The 20,352-nt window shown below is 45.9% G+C and overlaps 3 protein-coding genes, 2 long non-coding RNA genes and 1 pseudogene across 5 annotated transcripts; all 6 read right to left on the reverse strand.

The window, feature by feature from the left end:
- Window positions 1-326: 326 nt before the first annotated feature.
- LOC119767915 lies at window positions 327-982 on the reverse strand. Its single transcript, XR_005277789.1, has 2 exons — window positions 598-982; window positions 327-539 (listed from the first exon to the last, which is right to left on the reverse strand). It is a non-coding gene; the product is annotated as an uncharacterized LOC119767915 (long non-coding RNA).
- A 2,827-nt stretch (window positions 983-3,809) lies between these two features.
- Window positions 3,810-5,100, reverse strand: LOC119766191 (uncharacterized protein K02A2.6-like). Its single transcript, XM_038250622.1, has one exon. The coding sequence runs from the start codon at window positions 5,040-5,042 to the stop codon at window positions 3,810-3,812; it is 1,233 nt and encodes a 410-aa protein (XP_038106550.1). The 5' UTR covers window positions 5,043-5,100.
- Window positions 5,101-7,160: 2,060 nt separating this feature from the next.
- On the reverse strand, window positions 7,161-8,876 carry LOC119766192 (uncharacterized protein K02A2.6-like). The gene has a single exon (XM_038250623.1). The coding sequence runs from the start codon at window positions 8,874-8,876 to the stop codon at window positions 7,161-7,163; it is 1,716 nt and encodes a 571-aa protein (XP_038106551.1).
- Window positions 8,877-8,977: 101 nt separating this feature from the next.
- On the reverse strand, window positions 8,978-11,500 carry LOC119766193 (uncharacterized protein K02A2.6-like). Its single transcript, XM_038250624.1, has 3 exons — window positions 11,368-11,500; window positions 10,428-11,297; window positions 8,978-10,365 (listed from the first exon to the last, which is right to left on the reverse strand). Exons 1-3 carry the CDS (start codon window positions 11,498-11,500, stop codon window positions 8,978-8,980), a joined length of 2,391 nt encoding a protein of 796 aa, XP_038106552.1.
- A 1,316-nt stretch (window positions 11,501-12,816) lies between these two features.
- On the reverse strand, window positions 12,817-15,294 carry LOC119766194 (annotated as a pseudogene).
- Window positions 15,295-15,407: 113 nt separating this feature from the next.
- LOC119767220 lies at window positions 15,408-15,914 on the reverse strand. The gene is made up of 2 exons (XR_005277398.1): window positions 15,643-15,914; window positions 15,408-15,564 (listed from the first exon to the last, which is right to left on the reverse strand). It is a non-coding gene; the product is annotated as an uncharacterized LOC119767220 (long non-coding RNA).
- Between the last annotated feature and the right edge of the window lie 4,438 nt (window positions 15,915-20,352).

Here is a 20,352-nt window from a genome sequence, read left to right on the forward strand (position 1 = left end):
TGTTCCGTCTGCACCAGATCAACAACCACCATCTTCAAGCTGAACATGGCCACCAAGAAAATGCTGCGCATCGCCGATCCGTACTTCACTTACGGCTTCTTCTCACTCTAGTCGATCCGCGACCTGGTCTAAAAGCGTGACTCCGTCAAGCACCGACATTGCTGCATCACAATCACGGCCAAGATCGAGCGCTGAACGCACTCAACCAGCTGGGCAGCATTCAGAGAAAGATCAACATTCGCGCACTGGTCCCACCCCGCGGCACATTTGTCCCGCAGCCTCCTTAGTTCGATATGATTTTGTACAATTAATTGAATAAAATCCTGTTTTTCTGTTGACACTGTTTATTTCACTTTACCTTAAGATTTATTTATGCATTTAGCTCAAGCAGGATTCACCGCCGCTGTTGGACGCAACTGCGACGGTCTCCGGAACAACGGGAGCCTGTGCCGGCTGCAGTCGATGCTGTCCTCCGAGCTGGGAAACGCGCCCCTATGCGTTGTAGTTGTTCACGGCCAGTCTCTCAATCATGCCGTCCTCTAGGTGAAGAAAAAACAATTTGAGCTAAAACTAAAGTAAGAATAGTGTTTGACTTACCAACACCATGTAGCAGGTCGACGGCTTTAGCTCTGAGAGATTCCGGCCGGCTCCGATTAGCACAAAAACAGATGTTCGAACGCTTCGCCCTGATTTTCACAGCCAGCTCAAGGATCTCATTGGCCACTTTCTGGTTGCCACCACTGTTCTCCTCTGGCCTTTCGATTCCTGGCAAACACTTCGTGGCCGATCCTGGTCAATCCTTTTTGCAAACTCCCACACTGAAAAGGTGTCTCCACCACGAAATCGACGAAAGACCGATCCGTCTCGAATCGCTGGAACAGGAACCCTTCGCAGACGCAGGAAACGGTTCCGACAGATGATCTGTCTCCATCGGTTTTGCTCTCCCCTGGTTCATCGTCGTACAGCTCCGTTGGCAGGCTCTTCGCACCCAACACCGGCCCGGTACACGCCCGTTTTCATTAATGGAACAGTCCGGAAGTTGCAATCTTTGAAGCCGAATCTTGGTTCCTACTTTTAGGGACCACTATCCGTCCGGTGACGGAGAAAAATTTAGCAAAACAAACTGCTCGATTAATTTGACAACGAGAACTGTCATTTGCTCTTGACAGTTCTCGCTGTCAAAAAAATCGAGCAGTGTGATGCGAGAACGCAAGAAAATTTAAGCCAAAAAGCAAGTTATCGCGGTTAACGCGCGTTAAAGCAAGTTAAAGCGGACAGGTGAAAGTGAACGCTGCAAAGGTTTGAAAAGGAAGCTTTATCGCTCGGTTAGCGCAGAAGTGACGTCCCCCTCGAAAACAAGCCTATTTTGAAAGTTTAACTCAAATTGAGTTGCCTCATTTTCCATTCAATAATGCAAGATTTGCAAAATATTCACCGTTAAGTTCAGAATTCGTAGAAGTTTTTAGGTTTAAATATGTTTTCTCCCATTTTCATTTGTTGTACCAGAAAGTTTCTCAGAAACTGCAGCTGCGCATCTGTCAAATCGTCTGTTTGACAATCGCTGATCGCTGAGGGTGAGTGAGAAGGAAGATAGGAAAGTGCGGTCAAGTTTGAATTCGGGGTGGCATGTCAGTTCGTCAGTGATAAAAGTTTGAAGTTACAAAAATAATAATGTCAAGATAATTACTAAACCTACCACAGATATCTTTTGGTAATTTTGAAAGTTGTCACATTTTATTAAAAATCATTACAATATACTTTAGGCATCATATTACAATACTTATCCATCTAATACAATGCTTAAAGAACAGTAATACTCGACCATAAATTTAGGAATCAAAAGGTATGACGAATTTCTGTTTGACTTGAAAACGTTATTACAGAAATCGTAATTTGTTTTCGTGTTCCTGAGTAGTTAAAAATTTGCGTAATTATTTCAGCATTTTTCAAATGTAATTACATTTCTGCATTGCCAAATTGTTTCGATATTAGGTAACTTTACTACCCATTTATTGTGACAAATCAGACACACCTTATATATTCGAAGAACTTTGGTGCTCGTCTTGCTGGACGGTTGACAGCTTGAACTAACGTTTCATTGTGTTTGAAATTTTCACGCTTCAAACAAGTCGCTCTGTTTCTGCTGCTATTTTTTCATTTATAATCAGTTAATTTGCCAATAAACGCAGAAAATTTGGTGAAAATGTGAAAAAAGCTTGCTGCTCTTCCCGCTGGCCCTGCGGAAGGCTAATTTGGCTGAGATTTTACAAGTTAGCCATCTCCTAGTGGACTGAATCAACTGGAACCGGCCCTCAATGTTCTCCGCCGTGAAATCATTTTGTTTCTTCGAAACAGGTACGAATAGTTGCTGCTGGTTGCTACAAAAGTGTTGAGTAACAAATTTTTAAACAAATTTGTTTCTGTTTTTTCAGGTTCATCAATCAACTCGGGAGTGCGAGCTCGAGCCTCGTTGCCGAGCCATGGATGGCGCCGCGAAAGTTCTCAATTCTTGAATGTTCCGCCCTGAAGGATGCCCAACACAGGAAAAGAAAATAATTTGGAAATAAATAATGCTGTGTGGAAACGCGTCTTGTTCTTATTATTTCTCGAAGGGAACCATTTTTGGGCATGGGCACATCTCACTCATACAGGCGCAAAAGCAAGCTACTCGCACTAATACATCAACAAACTATAAGATGAATGAGTTCACTAATACAAGAAAACAAAGTATACATGTGTTGGTGTAAAAGTGGTTGAAAAAGCTCGAATATTTCTTGCGGGTTTCCCTCTCGTAGATTGTGCGTGATTCCTCACCTGTCCGTGCATGGAAGCATTTCCCACTTCTTTTGACATTTTGCCATTTTGACATTTTGACAATTTGACATTTTGACATTTTGACATTTTGACATTTTGCCATTTTGTCATTTTGCCATTTTGACATTTTGACATTTTGACATTTTGACATTTTGACATTTTGACATTTTGACATTTTGCCATTTTGCCATTTTGACATTTTGACATTTTGACATTTTGACATTTTGACATTTTGACATTTTGACATTTTGACATTTTGACATTTTGACATTTTGACATTTCGACATTTTGACATTTTGACATTTTGACATTTTGACATTTTGACATTTTGACATTTTGACATTTTGACATTTTGACATTTTGACATTTTGACATTTTGACATTTTGACATTTTGACATTTTGACATTTTGACATTTTGACATTTTGACATTTTGACATTTTGACATTTTGACATTTTGACATTTTGACATTTTGACATTTTGACTGTTCGACATTTTGACATTTTGACATTTTGACATTTTGACATTTTGACATTTTGACATTTTGACATTTTGACATTTTGACATTTTGACATTTTGACATTTTGACATTTTGACATTTTGACATTTTGACATTTTGACATTTTGACATTTTGACATTTTGACATTTTGACATTTTGACATTTTGACATTTTGACATTTTGACATTTTGACATTTTGACATTTTGACATTTTGACATTTTGACATTTTGACATTTTGACATTTTGACATTTTGACATTTTGACATTTTGACATTTTGACATTTTGACTGTTCGACATTTTGACATTTTGACATTTTGACTGTTCGACAATTTGTCAATTTCTCAGGTAAGTTTTCTGTTAAATACGTTGCTATGCAACAGAAAGACAGTTAGTTGTAGCGGAAAAACTGTTTATTTGCATCCGACTGGTTTGCTAGTCGGGATTGAACTGACTTGCATCAGCTGTGCAGGTCAAGGCCTGCTACATCTCCCCCTTAAGAGATGTCGTACATGTTCAGCCACCGTGGAATCCTGGACGGTCGAACGGGACGTCGTGGACCAACAGGAAGTATCAGCGTCGGCGGCTTCGGCGGCGTAACGGGCTTGTCGGCGTGTACGGCATCTTCAGGCAGCACAAAGTGATTTGTGCCAGATCCACCTTCCAGCGGATCTTCGGTTCCAGGCAGGGCCGGTGGTGCGGGACTGTCCGGAACAGGAATGTCGATCTCAATGGGAGCTTCAGGTTCTTCCTGGTCGGCTAGCAGCAACGGTCGAGCTTCTTCGATCAGGATCTCCCACGGTAGACGTTGTTGGACTTGGTCAGGAACTTCAGCATCGTAGCGAGGGCGTAACTGGTTGACGTGCGAACTCACGATCCTCTGTCTTCCTTCCAGGTCCAGCTGCACGATGTAGTTGACGGAACCTTTCCGTTCGACGACACGGCCGGGAATCCAGGACTTGGTGTTGCGCTGGTGGTACTCGGCGTAGACCAGGTCATCGTCCTTGAACTCGCGCTTGACGGCTCCATGCCGACGGTTGAACTGCTCGTTCTGCTTATGGTTGACGGCGATCGGTGTGGCAGGAACAGGCTTCTTCAGCAGGTCCAGTGTGGTGCGCACCGGTCGTCCAAGGAATGCTTCAGCTGGAGACGTCATGTTCGGTGTGTTCCGATTGGGCGTGGAACGGTACACCGACAAGAACGTTTGCAAGTGCTCCAATGTGGGCGAGCCTTCCCCCTCACTCAACTTCTTGAGGCCACGTTTGAGTGAGTCAACGAATCGCTCCGCTTGGCCGTTTGACTGCGGGTGATAGGGCGCAGTGCGGAGGTGGGTGACACCATTTGCACGGCAAAACTCCTCGAACTGCCCGCTGGTGAACTGCGTTCCGTTGTCTGAGACCAGGACGTCCGGGTTGCCGTAACGGGAGCAGGTCTCACGAAGCATGTCCAGGGTTGCAGTTGCGGTTATGGCACGAGTGCGGAAGATCTCGGGCCACTTGGAGTAGGCATCCACGATGACGAAGTAGTAGTAACCATCGACTGGTCCAGCGTAGTCGATGTGGACACGTTGCCACGGCCTGTCCGGGAGAGGCCACGACTCGAGGGTCGCCTTCGTCGGGGATTTCGCTGCAGCAGCGCACGGTTTGCACTGGCGAACAAACTGCACCACATCGTCGTCTACGTTCGGCCAGTAAACGTAGCTGCGGGCCAGAGACTTCATGCGGTCCATCCCTGGGTGTCCGCGATGCAGTTGGCGAATGATCCGTTTGCGGAACTTGAGGGCACGACGATCCGATCACCGAACATCACACAGTCGTCGACGACTTGCAGTCCATCGCGCCGAGCGAAGAACTTTCTGACGTCAGGGTCAGCAATCAGCTTGGCGCTCGCTGGCCAACCTTCGTTGAGGAAACTCACCACTTGCTGGAGAACTGGATCCTTTCGCGTCTCAGCCACGATCATCTTGTGAGTGACTGGAAGGTTGCTGATTGAGTCGTCGAGGATGGCTCTGGCTTCGGATTCGACGTAGACGGCGGCAATCACGTAATCCTCATCTGGCCGGCTTTGGGATGACATCAGCCGGGAGAGGAAATCAGCGTAGCCGAAAGCCGTCGTCGAAACGTGCTGGATGTCGAAGTCGTACAGCAGGAACGTCAAGGCCCAGCGTTGAAGACGATTCGCCGTGTAGACAGGAATGCCTTTCTTCGAGCCGAATACCTTGAGCAGCGGTTGATGATCGGTTTGCAGGAGGAAGTGGCGTCCGTACCGAGGGGGATGTCACTTCCGCGTTGACCGAGCGTTAAAGATTCCTTTTCAAACCTTTTCAGCGTTCACTTTCACCTTTCCGCTTTATCTTGCTTTAACGCGCGTTAACCGCGTTAACTTGCTTTTTGGTTTACCTTTTTTTGCGTTCACACATCAAACTGCTCGATTTTTTTGACAGCTCGAACTGTCAAGAGCAAATGACAATTCTCGTTGTCAATTCTGTCGAGCAGTTTGTTTTAGTAAACAACAAGAGAAATAGTTTTGTCGCTGGCCATAAAAAAAGCAATCCGTCGTCGAAAAGGAACCTGCCACCACCAACAACTCCGTTGAAAAGCTTCAATCCGTTGCGGGATTTATTGCTGACATAGCTTTAGCAAACGCCAAATGCCAGGCGGTCGGATAAAAGCCGGAGATCAAGAGAACTTTCTTCCGGAAAAGACAATTTCACATCGACAAACAGCTTGACAAACCGTTGCTGGGAAAACCATGGAGGCAGAGGACGAGCCGGAACAGATGGAGACTGATCAAGTTGATGAGGACACACTGGAACACAAAGTTGAATTCAAAATGATCTGTGGGAGTGCGCACAGGAAGGAGTACAAGGAGAAGTTGGCAGCACAAACAGAGTCGCCAGCTGGATCTCAAGTGCGACGAAAAATCGACGGTGACGACAAAAGTGTCCCGATCGAGGTCCCGATAACAGTTTGGGCTCACCGGATAAGCGAACGGGAAAAGCAGAGTGTTCCGTTAAAGTGTGACAAACCTAGAAAGATTCTTGAGGAACCGCCCATAGAATCCTCAGGAATGGCGCAACATGAACAATCCAGACGAAGTTCTCATCAATCTAAGTTGAGTCCCAAAAGCGGTCACAAAAACCAAAAATGTTTCACCAGGAAATAGCCAATCAACTAGTTCCTCAGTTTCCGGGAAAATCCAGTCACGTTCAAGCTTCTGGGCTTCGAAATAAAACTGGCCCAACTACCGGAACTTACAAAGAAGCACAACAACGCGGAACACGTTTTGCTGGAATTTTCTAACAAACTTAAGCGTAGTGGTGGGTGAAAAGCTGCTATTTATAAATCTTTCAACTACTACAACAATTTTCCGCTCAATTCCAGAATGCGAGTAACGATTAAATTGAAAAATAAATAAAACAACAAGCAAACTAAATACATATTTTTTAATAAAAAAAACCCGAATCTCTTTGTCGATGCACTTATTAACGAATTAAGTGCCAATCAGATGTCAACACATTGTGTGAGTTTTCACCTCCAGCTGTGCCGTTGCAGCAACCCGTTGTCGTTCCGCTACTCGACCGCTTCAACAGAACCAGACCGAACTCGATGAACACGCGAAGTGTTATGTCTTCCGTTAATGAATTACACGAGTTAGAGACTAACATTAGAGTTTATTTTAAGTCTAGAAACTAATTTTAAGTAAGAGCGTTTACAAAACGTGGCTTTGCTTTATCGTTGCTCGCTTTAGAAAAAGCTGTCACCTCGCAAGGTGTGCCCATCGCACAACGTTGAGTGTGTTGGTGCGGCGTCTCGCTATGGACAGTGTTGCCATAGCATCTCCCTCTTTAAGACATCACGTAGTGATCAAACCTCGGCGGCAGCCGAACCTCGCGTCCACTCCTGGTGATCGTCGTCGTCGGCACGGGAACGCAACTCGGCGGAATACTTCCCGTCGAAGCCCGCCGGATCGGCCGTTGGATCACAGCTGGTTCCAGTCCATCGTTGTTGCCAGGTTGCTCGGTGATTCCTGGTTGGTTCGCGCCTTCCACCACAGCTGCTTGCGTGTCGTCCTCAGTTGTTGGTTGAGCGAACCCAAACTCGCCCAGGAGAATGTCCAGCGGAAGGTTAACAGCGCGACCGCGCGCCGGCGAATCCGCTGACTCGTGCCGTGGACGAAGCTGGTTGATATGCGACCGGATCAGCCCCGAACGTTGGCCGTCCAACCACACGTTGTAGTTCACCGAGCCGAGCCTTTCGATGACCTTTCCTGCCTCCCAGTACCAGTCGTTCCGCTTGTGCACCTTCGCATACACCAAGTCGCCAGGTGCAAATTCTCGTCTCTGGTCGTTCTCAGCAGTCGTCTTCATCTCAGCAACCGGTGTTGGTGGTGGTCGCAGTAGGTCGAGTGTGGTGCGCATTTGACGTCCAAACAGCAGTTCACTTGGTGACTTCTGCTCGGTTGTTCCGCTCGGCGTCGACCTGTACGTTGCCAGAAACACGTCGAGTGTCTCCTGCAGTGGCTCTCCCTTGTTGATTTTCTTCATTCCTCGCTTGACGGTGTCCACAAAGCGTTCCGCTTGCCCGTTCGATTGCGGATGGTAGGGCGCGGTGAGGATGTGGGTGATTCCGTTCGCCTTGCAGTAGGACTCAAACTCGTCGCAAGTGAACTGAGCAGCGTTGTCCGACACGAGCACCATCGGCAGGCCAAGGCGTGCGAACGTGCTTCGAAGAAACTGGATCGTGGCCCTAGCGGTCGTGGTCGTTGTCGGGTAGATCTCAGGCCATCGCGAGAAAGCGTCCACGATGATGAGAAAGTAGAGACCATCGATCGGGCCCGCGTAATCAATGTGAATGCGTTGCCATGGTCCCGCTGGTGTTGGCCAGGCTTCTGGTGGAGAGTGTGGGGGAGATTTGGCAGCTGCAGCACAGTCCGCGCACTGCTTCACCGTGTCCTCCACCTGCTTGTCGATGTGCGGCCAGTAGACGAAACTCCGAGCCAGACTCTTCATCCGGACCATGCCCGGGTGACCGTGGTGCAGGCGTTGCAGGATCCGCTTTCGGTAGGTCTCCGGCACCACCACTCGTTGGCCGAAAAGAATGCAGCCCTGAGTCAGCGCCAGGCTCTCCTTCCGGTGGTAGAACGCCTTCACGTCCAGGTTGTCGATTTCGCTTGCGCTGGCCGGCCACTCACCTTCCAAGTACTGGACCACTTTCTTGAGCACCTTGTCCCGGGCGGTAGCAGCGGCGATCATCTTGGAAGTGACAGGTGTGTTGCCAACGGAGTCTTCCAAGACCGCCGACATGTCGTCCTCCAGATACAGAGCGGCGATAACGTACTCCTCCTCCGGCTTGGCCGCCGAATCGATGAGTCTGGAGAGTACATCCGCGTACCCGAAGTTCGCCGTGGAGACGTAGTCGATGCCAAAGTTGTAGCACAGCAGAACGAGTCCCAGTCGTTGCAGTCGGTTGGACGTGTGTGTCGGGATTCCCTTGTGCGACCCGAAGATGCGGAGCAGAGGCTGGTGGTCTGTCTCCAGAACGAACCGTCGTCCCAGCAGCATCCGGTGAAACTTCGTGACAGCGTAGACGAGCGCCAGAGCTTCCTTGTCGATCTGCCCGTACGCTTGCTCCGCCGGTGTCAACGATCTTGAGGCGTGCTGGATTATCTTCTCCGAACCGTCAGGAAACGATGTCGGATTGTGGCGCCGATTCCGGTTTGCGAAGCGTCAGCGGCCACGATAATGTCCAGCGTCGGGTTGTAGTGGGTCAGCATCAGGTCAGACTTGAGCAGCTCCTTGAAGCGCTCGAACGATCGTTGGCAGTCGTCCGACCAGGCCCACTTTGCGTCCTTCTTCAGCAGCAGATCGAGTGGCCTACGCAGCTGGTGCATCTCCTTGATGAACTTCGCGTAGTAGTTGACCGCGCCCAAGAACGAACGCAGCTCGGTGAGGTTCTTCGGCGGTGGCATCTGCGAGATGGCAGACACTTTCCCCGGGTCGGTGCGGATTCCGTTTTGGTTGATGATGTGGCCCAGGTACTTCACCTCCGTCATGTAGAACTTGCACTTCTCGATCTTGAGCCGGAAACCGAAATCTTGGATCCGCTGCAGCGTTTGCTCCAAGTTCCGGTCGTGCTCCGCGCGCGTTCGGCCAAACACCAGCACGTCGTCGAGGAACGACGCCGCTCCTTCCTGGCCGGCGAGCATGTTGTCAACGACCTTCTGGAAGGCTCCAGGAGCGGGTTTCACTCCCGGCGGCAGACGCTTGACCTTGAACAGCCCCTTGTGTGTGTTCATAGTCAACAGCTTCTGCGACTCCTCCTCTACCTCCATCTGCAGATAAGCGTCCGACAGGTCAATCACGCTGAAGAACTTGCTGCCAGCCAGCTTTGCGAAGATGTCGTCGGGGGTAGGGAGAGGGTACTTGTTCGCCTCCAGCACAGCGTTCAACCCGGTCGAGTAATCCGCGCAAATGCGGACCACCGGATCTCCGTCTGCGTCGCGCTGCGCCTTCCGAACTGCCACGATGGGTGCCGCCCAGTCCGAGTAGTCGACCGGCTCCAGCACTCCCATGTCCTGCAATCGGTTGAGCTCCTTCTCGACCAGCCGCTGCGAGTGGAACGGCACTGGCCGCTTAGGCTTGAAGACCGGCTTCGCCCCGTCGATCAGGAACAGCTGGATCTTCGTTTTCGTGCACCGTCCGAGTCCTTCCTGGAACACCGCCGGAAATTTCACCTTCAGCGCGGCACCACACGCCAACGAGTCCTCCGCAGTTGTGAGTTGCTTGCAGAAGTCGTTGATCGGAATGTCGTACAGCCCGAAAGCTTCCATCAGGTCGCTCCCAAGAACCTTGAAACCGCGCACAGGAGTGACGTAGCACACGGAACGCTTGGTGGTCCCGCGGAACGTGACGTCACACTCGAACTCCAATTCCAGCGGAAGGGGTTTGCCTGAGGCTGTGGCCACCCGCAGTTCCGTCGGAATGGTTTCTGGGTTGCCGAGCAGGGAAGTGAATCCGTCGAGATGATGGTGTAGTCCGATCCGCAGTCGAGCTGGAGTTCGATCGGTTCGTTGTTGATCAGAACTTCCACGAATTTGCGCCGTCCGACGACACCTTCCTTGTTGACAGCGTACACTCCGTTTGAGTGTCCCCGCCGTCGGCCCGCTTCTTTGTGCTTCTTCTTGCCGCCTCCGGGTGCTGTGTGTGATGCACCTTCTCCGGAACCGGAGGGTTTGGAGCAGCAAGCACAGTATCCTTCCTTGTGTCCCACTTTGCCGCACGTCTTGCAGGTGTGTTTCGTGTACGAGCAGTCTGCAACAAAGTGCATCTGCCCGCACTGCCAGCACGGACGTCGTGGGGTTGCCTTGGCCGGATTCCTGTTGTCGAACTTCCGTTCCGGTTTGCCCGACTCGCGAAAACCGCTGCGATCCTGCTGGACCGCTTTGACGGCCGGCTTCGGACCCTCAATAACAGCAGTGTCGTGTTTGAGGTTGTCCAAATGCTGGCACTCCAATAACAGCTTCTTGAGAGTCATCGGGTGCTCCGCCGTCTCGCCTTCCATTTTCGCCAGCAACCGGGTCCGGATGTCCTTGTACCGCTCCGACTGCAGACCAGCGACAAACACCAGGCACTTGAACTGGTCGGAGGTAATCGTCCGGATGTTGAAATCCTCGCACGCTCGGTTGACGGTACTGGCGTACGTGACGAAATCCTCCGCATTCCGCTTGGTCGTCTGCAGACACTGGTAGCGCCGGAAGAACACGGACGTTTGGTGCCCGAACATCTCCTTAAGCGTGTCCACCGTGTTCTGGAACGATCTGTCCGGTGGGTTCTCCGGTAGGATGTAGTTCACGTAGCGGTCGTGATCCACCGAGGACAGCTTTCGCACGAGCAGCCGCACTTTGTCCGCTTCCTCCAGCTTCTCCCCGCCCTTGTTGAAGGCCTCCTCGTGCCGGGAGTACCACTTGTCGAAGACCAGTCCGCCTTGGGGTCGTAAACAAATTCCGGGATGGTGTTTGAAAGTGTTTCCATCAGGAACTCGTTGTCCTTCGGCTTGAGAGCTGCTCGAGGAGAGCCTCCTGGGTTTTGGACTGGTTCTCCAAGTAGGCGGTGAGCTGCGCCAGAATCGCCGTGAGATCCGGCTGCTGCTGCGGCCCGTCCTTCTTCGGCGTCACCTTCGGGGGCATTTTGAGGTTAGGAACCCCGCTCGAACGCGAAAACCCGAAAACCGACGCGAACTACTCGGAACCGAACTAATCCTCGTCGCCAAACAATGTTATGTCTTCCGTTAATGAATTACACGAGTTAGAGACTAACATTAGAGTTTATTTTAAGTCTAGAAACTAATTTTAAGTAAGAGCGTTTACAAAACGTGGCTTTGCTTTATCGTTGCTCGCTTTAGAAAAAGCTGTCACCTCGCAAGGTGTGCCCATCGCACAACGTTGAGTGTGTTGGTGCGGCGTCTCGCTATGGACAGTGTTGCCATAGCACGAAGCATGTTCTTCGTCTGCTTCGCCGTCAACTAATCCTTCGTAATATCTGCAGGATGTTCCTCCAGCGTGAAACTGTCGTCGTTGAGATCTTCAAACGCTGTCGACTGAAACCCAGAACCGGTATCTCAGCTCCCTGAGTCCCCTGAGCCAGGTTGTCCGGAACACCGACGAGGTGATGGGTATCTGTAAATAGGATTTTATTTATAAGTCTCGTCGATTTCAAGCTATTTCCGTCTTACCTTGTGCACCTCCAACTCGATCTTGTACACCACGTCCAGCGTCAGATTGCCATGAAAGTGGCCTGCCTCTGCCAGCTGGAGTAGGAACTCGAGAATCTGCGTACGACGTATGCTGCCAGTCTGCAAAAGAACCAGAATTAAACCCCTAAAACCTCCAGGTAGATCCGGACCAACTTACGTCAGCTGTTCGCAGAAGCAGTTCAACAGATGTATACTTTGCCGTCGCCATCGCTGGACACGAGATTGCTCATGTCGGGGGAACAGGCAAAACCGGAGAACATGTAGCTTTTGCAGGCAAACAACTTGCCGTTTGGGGAGGTGTGACTGCGGGTATCGTGAGCATCATTGGATCGGCGATGTACTTTATGTCTACCGAAATGTCCCACTCCCAGACGTGCAAGCCTTTGTCGTCGGAGGTCGTCACGATGCTCCGGTTTTCGCCGACGAAGGTTGTCGTGTTGACCGCGCCCGGACGACGGCCGTACTCCTGGATGATGCAGATTCTGCGGGTAAGGTTGGGTCCCACTGTAAGATATAAGGAAATTTGAGGTTTCTTATCCAATTATTTCCAGTTAAATCTACTCACCCAAATGGAGTCCAACGCTTCCACCGTACACAGGGGGAAATCTTTCACGCACTTAAGCCTGACACGACGTCGTCCGTTTCGGTGTCCAACAGCTTAAGGGAGAAATCGTACCCGGCCGACACGAGCTTATCGCCGCACTTTTTAAAACTCACGTTACACATGGCCTGTCGGTGGCCCGAGTAGGTTCACAAGCAAGTCCGCTTGTTGTAAACTTCCGATGGTCCGATTTGGGGAACCACCGGATGTCTTGATGTGCAGCACGTACTCTCCTCGCTGCTTCTGGCCATTATCTTTTCGACCTCAGCCCGCTCGGTTCCGTTCGGCCTCGACACAGGTTCCTCATCCTCGTATTTGTCCACGGCGTCTTCTGGCTTGTCGTTTTTCCACATTTTTTTTCTTTCATCTTCCGCCCGATCGGCTTTCGACGAGACAAACACAATCTTCCCGTCCGTGTCGTACGTGGCCTCTCCGAGGGGAACTCCGCTGAAGCGCAGTAGCGTGTTTTCGCCGATTATGACCTGCTCGATCAAATCGCAACGACCGAGACGAACCGAATTGTCAGCTTTTCCTTCATCTTCTCCTTCTCGGCGACCTCCAGCTCGGCAATTTTCGCCATCGAGTACATTTTGATGCTCGATCCAAGAACCTTGATCTTGTCCATGGCCAGCTGCGTGTTGGCGATCAAGATCTTTGCGTTCTCGGTGCGCTTCGGCTTGTGCACACCGGGCTTCTTGTCCAGCAGGAAACCCTCGTCCAGGAACGAATCCTCCAAGCAACCGCCAGTTGCGCTATATCGCGGTCAATTCGCCAGAACACTTCAATCGCATCACGGCATCGACGGTCAGCTTGACAAAGTAGTTTTGTTGGGTCAGAATCTTCGAGCTGAGCGTCGTCCAGGCAATGTTCATTAAATCCTCTCGGAACTTTTCCGCAACCTTCGAATTATTCTGAGCCGCGGCATTCAGCGCCGAACGTGCCGCCTGCGTGGCCGCTCTCCACCCGGCAATAATCGTCTGCGGGTGCAACTTTGCTCGATCAACTTTTCCGCCTCGCGCAGCAACTCTGACCATCACGGAAGTCGTTCCATCGCTAACCCTGCGTCCTGGTAGCGACTCATGTCCACAAGGGTCTTGGCCGCCGGATTGTTGGGATGCCCCCCACAAACGAGGACAGCCAGGCAAATTCGCCCTTCTCCTCCTCGGCGAACGTTTCGGCAATTCGCTGGGGGAAGGTCACAATCAGGGCAACAGGTGGTGATAAATAGCGCCGGCACTGGAATGAACTCAGTCTAGGCTTTATCTACATCCAAGCGCGTCGATTATCTGCCTGCAAAAACAATACAAAATTAAAATAATCACAACTAAAATCTCACTGCTAAAAAAACATTACCCGAAAACTTTGCTCCTACTTGAGTTTGCGCCAGGATTTTCCGCCAAAATCCTGACTTGATGTTAGAGCCGCCGATCAAACACAACACACCGGGAGTAAAGTTAACTTTTCCGGTCGTCAAAACGTGCGCTCTGTGGACGGTGGAGCCGGCGATCCCACCGGAACAAACTTTTCCGGCCGTTGACAAAAAATCGCAATTTATACTTTGTTTTTTTCTTTCTGTCAAAACTGCTTGAAAAAAAACCAAAACAAATACCGAGTTGCCAAACACGACCAAAAACTGCTCGACGGCAAGGTTGCAAGATGGATTTCCCTGGTTCAAAAGTCGAGCAGACGCTGGTCGCTTTAACTCGCTTTAACGCGCGTTAACTTGCGATAACTTGCTTTAAGGTGGCGTTATGTGAAAACTCGGCACGATGAGTAGCGTTGATGCTTTTCGAGCTCGTTTTTGTGCGTTTTAGTGTGTTATCGCGGAGTGACGTCCCCCTCGCTTGTTTTAGACTTTTCGTAACAATTCCATTCTAAATCTTTTCCGCCAATTTCGCATGTTGTTCCAGGATTCTTAACAACAAGGAATCAGCTGATGTGACAAAACGTCAAACGCGAATTCTGACAATCGCCGATGAAGAAAATAGTACAGAGAAAAAGAAACAGTGTGCGGTCAAAATGATCGACAAATTTGTTCCTGGTGGCACGTCAGTTCGTCAGTGCTTTTATGCTCGAGATTGTTCATCTACACGTCCTTAAAGTGCCCCATACTTAAAATAAATGAAATTTTGTTTCATTTTCGAGAAAAACGAAAATTAGTGTAAGAGGTCACGGTGGCTCTTACGGCTTTTTGAAAACTTACCCGAGAAATTGTCGAACAGTCAAAATGTCAAAATGTCAAAATGTCAAAATGTCAAAATGTCAAAATGTCAAAATGTCAAAATGTCAAAATGTCAAAATGTCAAAATGTCAAAATGTCAAAATGTCAAAATGTCAAAATGTCAAAATGTCAAAATGTCAAAATGTCAAAATGTCAAAATGTCAAAATGGCAAAATGGCAAAATGTCAAAATGTCAAAATGTCAAATTGTCAAAATGTCAAAATGTCAAAATGTCAAAATGGCAAAATGGCAAAATGTCAAAAGAAGTGGGAAATGCTTCCATGCACGGACAGGTGAGGAATCACGCACAATCTACGAGAGGAAACCCGCAAGAAATATTCGAGCTTTTTCAACCACTTTTACACCAACACATGTATACTTTGTTTTCTTGTATTAGTGAACTCATTCATCTTATAGTTTGTTGATGTATTAGTGCGAGTAGCTTGCTTTTGCGCCTGTATGAGTGAGATGTGCCCATGCCCAAAAATGGTTCCCTTCGAGAAATAATAAGAACAAGACGCGTTTCCACACAGCATTATTTATTTCCAAATTATTTTCTTTTCCTGTGTTGGGCATCCTTCAGGGCGGAACATTCAAGAATTGAGAACTTTCGCGGCGCCATCCATGGCTCGGCAACGAGGCTCGAGCTCTCGCACTCCCGAGTTGATTGATGAACCTGAAAAGAACAGAAACAAATTTGTTTAAAAATTTGTTACTCAACACTTTTGTAGCAACCAGCAGCAACTATTCGTACCTGTTTCGAAGAAACAAAATGATTTCACGGCGGAGAACATTGAGGGCCGGTCCAGTTGATTCAGTCCACTAGGAGATGGCTAACTTGTAAAATCTCAGCCAAATTAGCCTTCCGCAGGGCCAGCGGGAAGAGCAGCAAGCTTTTTTCACATTTTCACCAAATTTTCTGCGTTTATTGGCAAATTAACTGATTATAAATGAAAAAGTAGCAGCAGAAACAGAGCGACTTGTTTGAAGCGTGAAAATTTCAAACACAATGAAACGTTAGTTCAAGCTGTCAACCGTCCAGCAAGACGAGCACCAAAGTTCTTCGAATATATAAGGTGTGTCTGATTTGTCACAATAAATGGGTAGTAAAGTTACCTAATATCGAAACAATTTGGCAATGCAGAAATGTAATTACATTTGAAAAATGCTGAAATAATTACGCAAATTTTTAACTACTCAGGAACACGAAAACAAATTACGATTTCTGTAATAACGTTTTCAAGTCAAACAGAAATTCGTCATACCTTTTGATTCCTAAATTTATGGTCGAGTATTACTGTTCTTTATGGATAAGTATTGTAATATGATGCCTAAAGTATATTGTAATGATTTTTAATAAAATGTGACAACTTTCAAAATTACCAAAAGATATCTGTGGTAGGTTTAGTAATTATCTTGACATTATTATTTTTGTAACTTCAAACTTTTATGCTCGAGATTGTTCATCTACACGTCCTTAAAGTGCCCCATACTTAAAATAAATGAAATTTTGTTTCATTTTCGAGAAAAACGAAAATTAGTGTAAGAGGTCACGGTGGCTCTTACGGCTTTTTGAAAACTTACCCGAGAAATTGTCGAACAGTCAAAATGTCAAAATGTCAAAATGTCAAAATGTCAAAATGTCAAAATGTCAAAATGTCAAAATGTCAAAATGTCAAAATGTCAAAATGTCAAAATGTCAAAATGTCAAAATGTCAAAATGTCAAAATGTCAAAATGTCAAAATGTCAAAATGTCAAAATGTCAAAATGTCAAAATGTCAAAATGTCAAAATGTCAAAATGTCAAAATGTCAAAACGTCAAATATTGTTGAAACTTGTTCTATACTCTTACAACATAAAATAGCAATTTTATTAAAATCATTGTTTATAAACTAATGTTTTTATAAGTTTTACCCAAAAAACTAAATTTAAACCAATTTTTAATATAAACTAACTAAACAAAGTTATCAGAAGTTCAAAGTTGTCACAAACTAGCTAGAGGTTCTAGTATTTGACACAGAAACAACATTTCATAAATGAATTCACCTAAATCGATCAGATTGTTTACTTTTATTAGGGGTACGGACAATTATTTGATCTTTTCTTTTACTTATTTCAGTAAACTGCTTTTGCATTTTTTTAGAAAAAGTTTTTTGCAAATCCAATGACAGTGTCTTCAAGAGGACATTCTGCCGCGTCGATTGATGTATAAAACAGTACTTTAGTCGAATTTTTTGTACTTTTATATCACAAACATTTTCGTACGGGAGGGTACGGACAAATATTTGACTCAATGTAAGTATTTTTTTGAAATTTGTATGGACATTTTAAACGAAGGGCGAGGGGGTTAACAAATCAAAAAATCCAAATTTTAGCGTTACGTAATAAAAGAAGTGTACCTAAATGAGCAGGCATTCGTTGGTTGGTTTCTAGCCGAGTTCTAACACAGTTTCCATTTTCTTAAATGTAGTGACATTCTAGCAGGATTCTTACAGAACCAGCTCTGCTAAAATGTTTCGTGCCTGGGCAACGTTATTGCTTCACCGAGTAACAGCATCAAACTTTTTTTAGTTCAACTAAAGTTCAACTTTAGTTATTTATCAACCCACACCAACAACTGAGCAATTCTCTACCAAAACCGGAAATGGATTTTATTTGTATTTTTTTATTTGGCTCAAACTTTGTGGGGGCCTTCCCTATGACCAAATAAGCTATTTTGTGTCATTGGTTCACCCATACAAGTCTCCATACAATTTTGGCTGCTGTCCATACAAAAATGGTATGTAAATATTCAAACAGCTGTAACTTTTGAGTGAATTTTCTGATCAACTTGGTGTCTTGGGCAAAGTTGTAGGTATTGTTGAAGACTTTTGAGAAAAAAATAGGCACACGAAAAAAAAATGTGCAGATTTTTCTATCAACTTTTTTTTCACTAAAACTCAATTTCCCAAAAAACGTATTTCTTTATTTTCGAGATTTTTTGATATGTTTTAGGGGACAAAAATCCGCAACTTTTGAGCTATAGAGAAACATGGTCAAAAAATCTGCCGCCGGGTAATGATTTTTTGAAAAAACAGTGATTTTTGGAAAAAATCAAAGTTTTATGCAAAAACAAGTTTGACATTATTTTTTAATGCAAAATTGAATTTGCAATCGAAAAGTACTTTACAGATTTTTTGATAAAGGGCTCCGTTTTCAAGATATAGCCACCCAAAGTTTGATTTTAGCGAAATATTTGCAGTTTTTAAATTTTTAAAAATAGTGACCATGAGTGACCATTTCTAAAAATATATTTTTTGAAAAGTTCTGAAAATTTGCTATAAAATTGTCTAAGAGACATTGAAGATTTGACCTCTGGTTGCTGAGATACAACGGCTTAAAGAAAAAGAAACACGAAAATTGAAAATTTCTAAGTTTCATCCAAACAGCCCACCATTTTCTAATGACGATATCTCAGCAACTAATGGTCTGATTTTCAATGATTCGTGAAATTTTCCGGTCCTTTTGAAAAAAATATTTTGAAAATTTTTAAATCAAGACTTACATTTTAAAAGGGCCAAACATTGAATATTACGCCCATTTAAAATGCTAGTCTTGAATTAAAAATTTTCAAAATATTTTTTTCGAAAAGATCGGAAAATTTCGAATGTTTCATTTATTAACATTGAAAATCGGACCATTAGTTGCTGAGATATCGTCATTAGAAAATGGTGGGCTGTTTGGGTGAGACTTAGAAAACTTCAATTTTCGTGTTTCTTTTTCTTAAAGCGGCTCTATCTCAGCAACCCGAGGTCCAATCTTCAATGTCTCTTAGACAATTTTATAGCAAATTTTCTGAACTTTTCAAAAAAAAATATTTTTAGAAATGGTCACTCATGGTCACTATCTTTAAAAATTGAAAAACTGCAAAAATTTCGCTAAAATCAAACTTTCTGTGGCTATATCTTGAAAACGGAGCCCTTTATCAAAAAATCTGTAAAGTACTTTTCGATTGCAAATTCAATTTTACATTTAAAAACAATGTCAAACTTGTTTTTGCATGACACTTCGATTTTTTCCAAAAAACACATTTTTTCAAAAATTCATAACTCGGCGGCAGATTTTTTGACCATGTTTCTCTATAGCTCAAAAGTTGCGGATTTTTGTCCCCTAAAACATATCAAAAAATCTCGAAAATCAAAAAATACGTATTTTGGGAAATTGAGTTTTAGTGAAAAAAAGTTGATAGAAAAATCTGCAATTTTTTTTCCGTGTGCATATTTTTTGCTCAAAAGTCCTCAAAAATACCTACAACTTTGCCGAAGACACCAAATTGATCAGAAAATTCACTCAAAAGTTACAGCTGTTTGAATATTTACATACCATTTTTGTATGGACAGCAGCCAAAATTGTATGGAGACTTGTATGGGTGAACCAATGACGCAAAATAGCTTATTTGGTCAAAGGGAAGGCTCCCACAAAGTTTGAGTCAAATAAAAAAATACAAAAAATAAAAATGGTCGAAATCGGCCGATTTCGTAGAGAGTTGCTCAACTGCGTTACGTAATAAAAGAATGCTCTTTTACGCTGCGTGGTGGTATACACGGTTACTGAAAATCGCACTTTTGGGAGTTCAGAAATCGCTCTTTTGACAGTTCGCTTAAACGAACTGAAAAAAGTGTGATTTCGCGAACTCGAAAAATGGTAAAAATTAGAGAGCCTGGATCTTATTAGAGAACGGACATCTCAAACCAAAAGTACCAATCGAAGCACGAGAACTGTCAAACGGAGGTACCAATCGAGCATAAGACAAAGGATTTTGCTCGATTGGTACCTCCGTTTGACAGTTGTCGTGCTTCGATTGGTACTTTTGGTTTGAGATGTCCGTTCTCTAATAAGTTCCAGGATCTCTAGTAAAAATCGCCAAAAAACGAGTTCAGTTAAGCGAACTCCCAAAAGTGCGATTTTGGACTTAGTGAAATTTTTGAAATTCGTTGAAATGTTTCGTCTTAAATATCTATTGATAGTTTGTTTTTGCGCTCCGGAGCTTCGGGTTGATTTTCAGGTAAGCCTTCCAATGTTGGCAAAAAAGTTCGGTCCACCGGTGGACGGATTACTGGACAAGAACGCAAGAGGAATCCGTCCGCCGGTGGACGGATTGCCTTCCAATGTTGGCGAAAAGGTTCGGTCCACCGGTGGACGGATTACGCAAGAGGAATCCGTCCGGGATTGCCTTCCAATGTTGGCGAAAAGGTTCGGTCCACCGGTGGACGGATTACGGCACAAGGTTTTGCAAGAGGAATCCGTCCGCCGGTGGACGGATTGCCTTCCAATGTTGGCGAAAAAGATTGGTCCACCGGTGGACGGATTACGGCACAAGATTTTGCAAGAGGAATTCGTTCACCGGTGGACGGATTGTCTTCCGATGTTGGCGAAAAAGTTCGGTCCACCGGTGGACGGATTACGGCACAAGGTTTTGCAAGA

Source organism: Culex quinquefasciatus, chromosome 2 (genome assembly GCF_015732765.1).
Source record: "Culex quinquefasciatus strain JHB chromosome 2, VPISU_Cqui_1.0_pri_paternal, whole genome shotgun sequence".
Taxonomy (NCBI): Eukaryota; Metazoa; Arthropoda; class Insecta; order Diptera; family Culicidae; genus Culex; species Culex quinquefasciatus.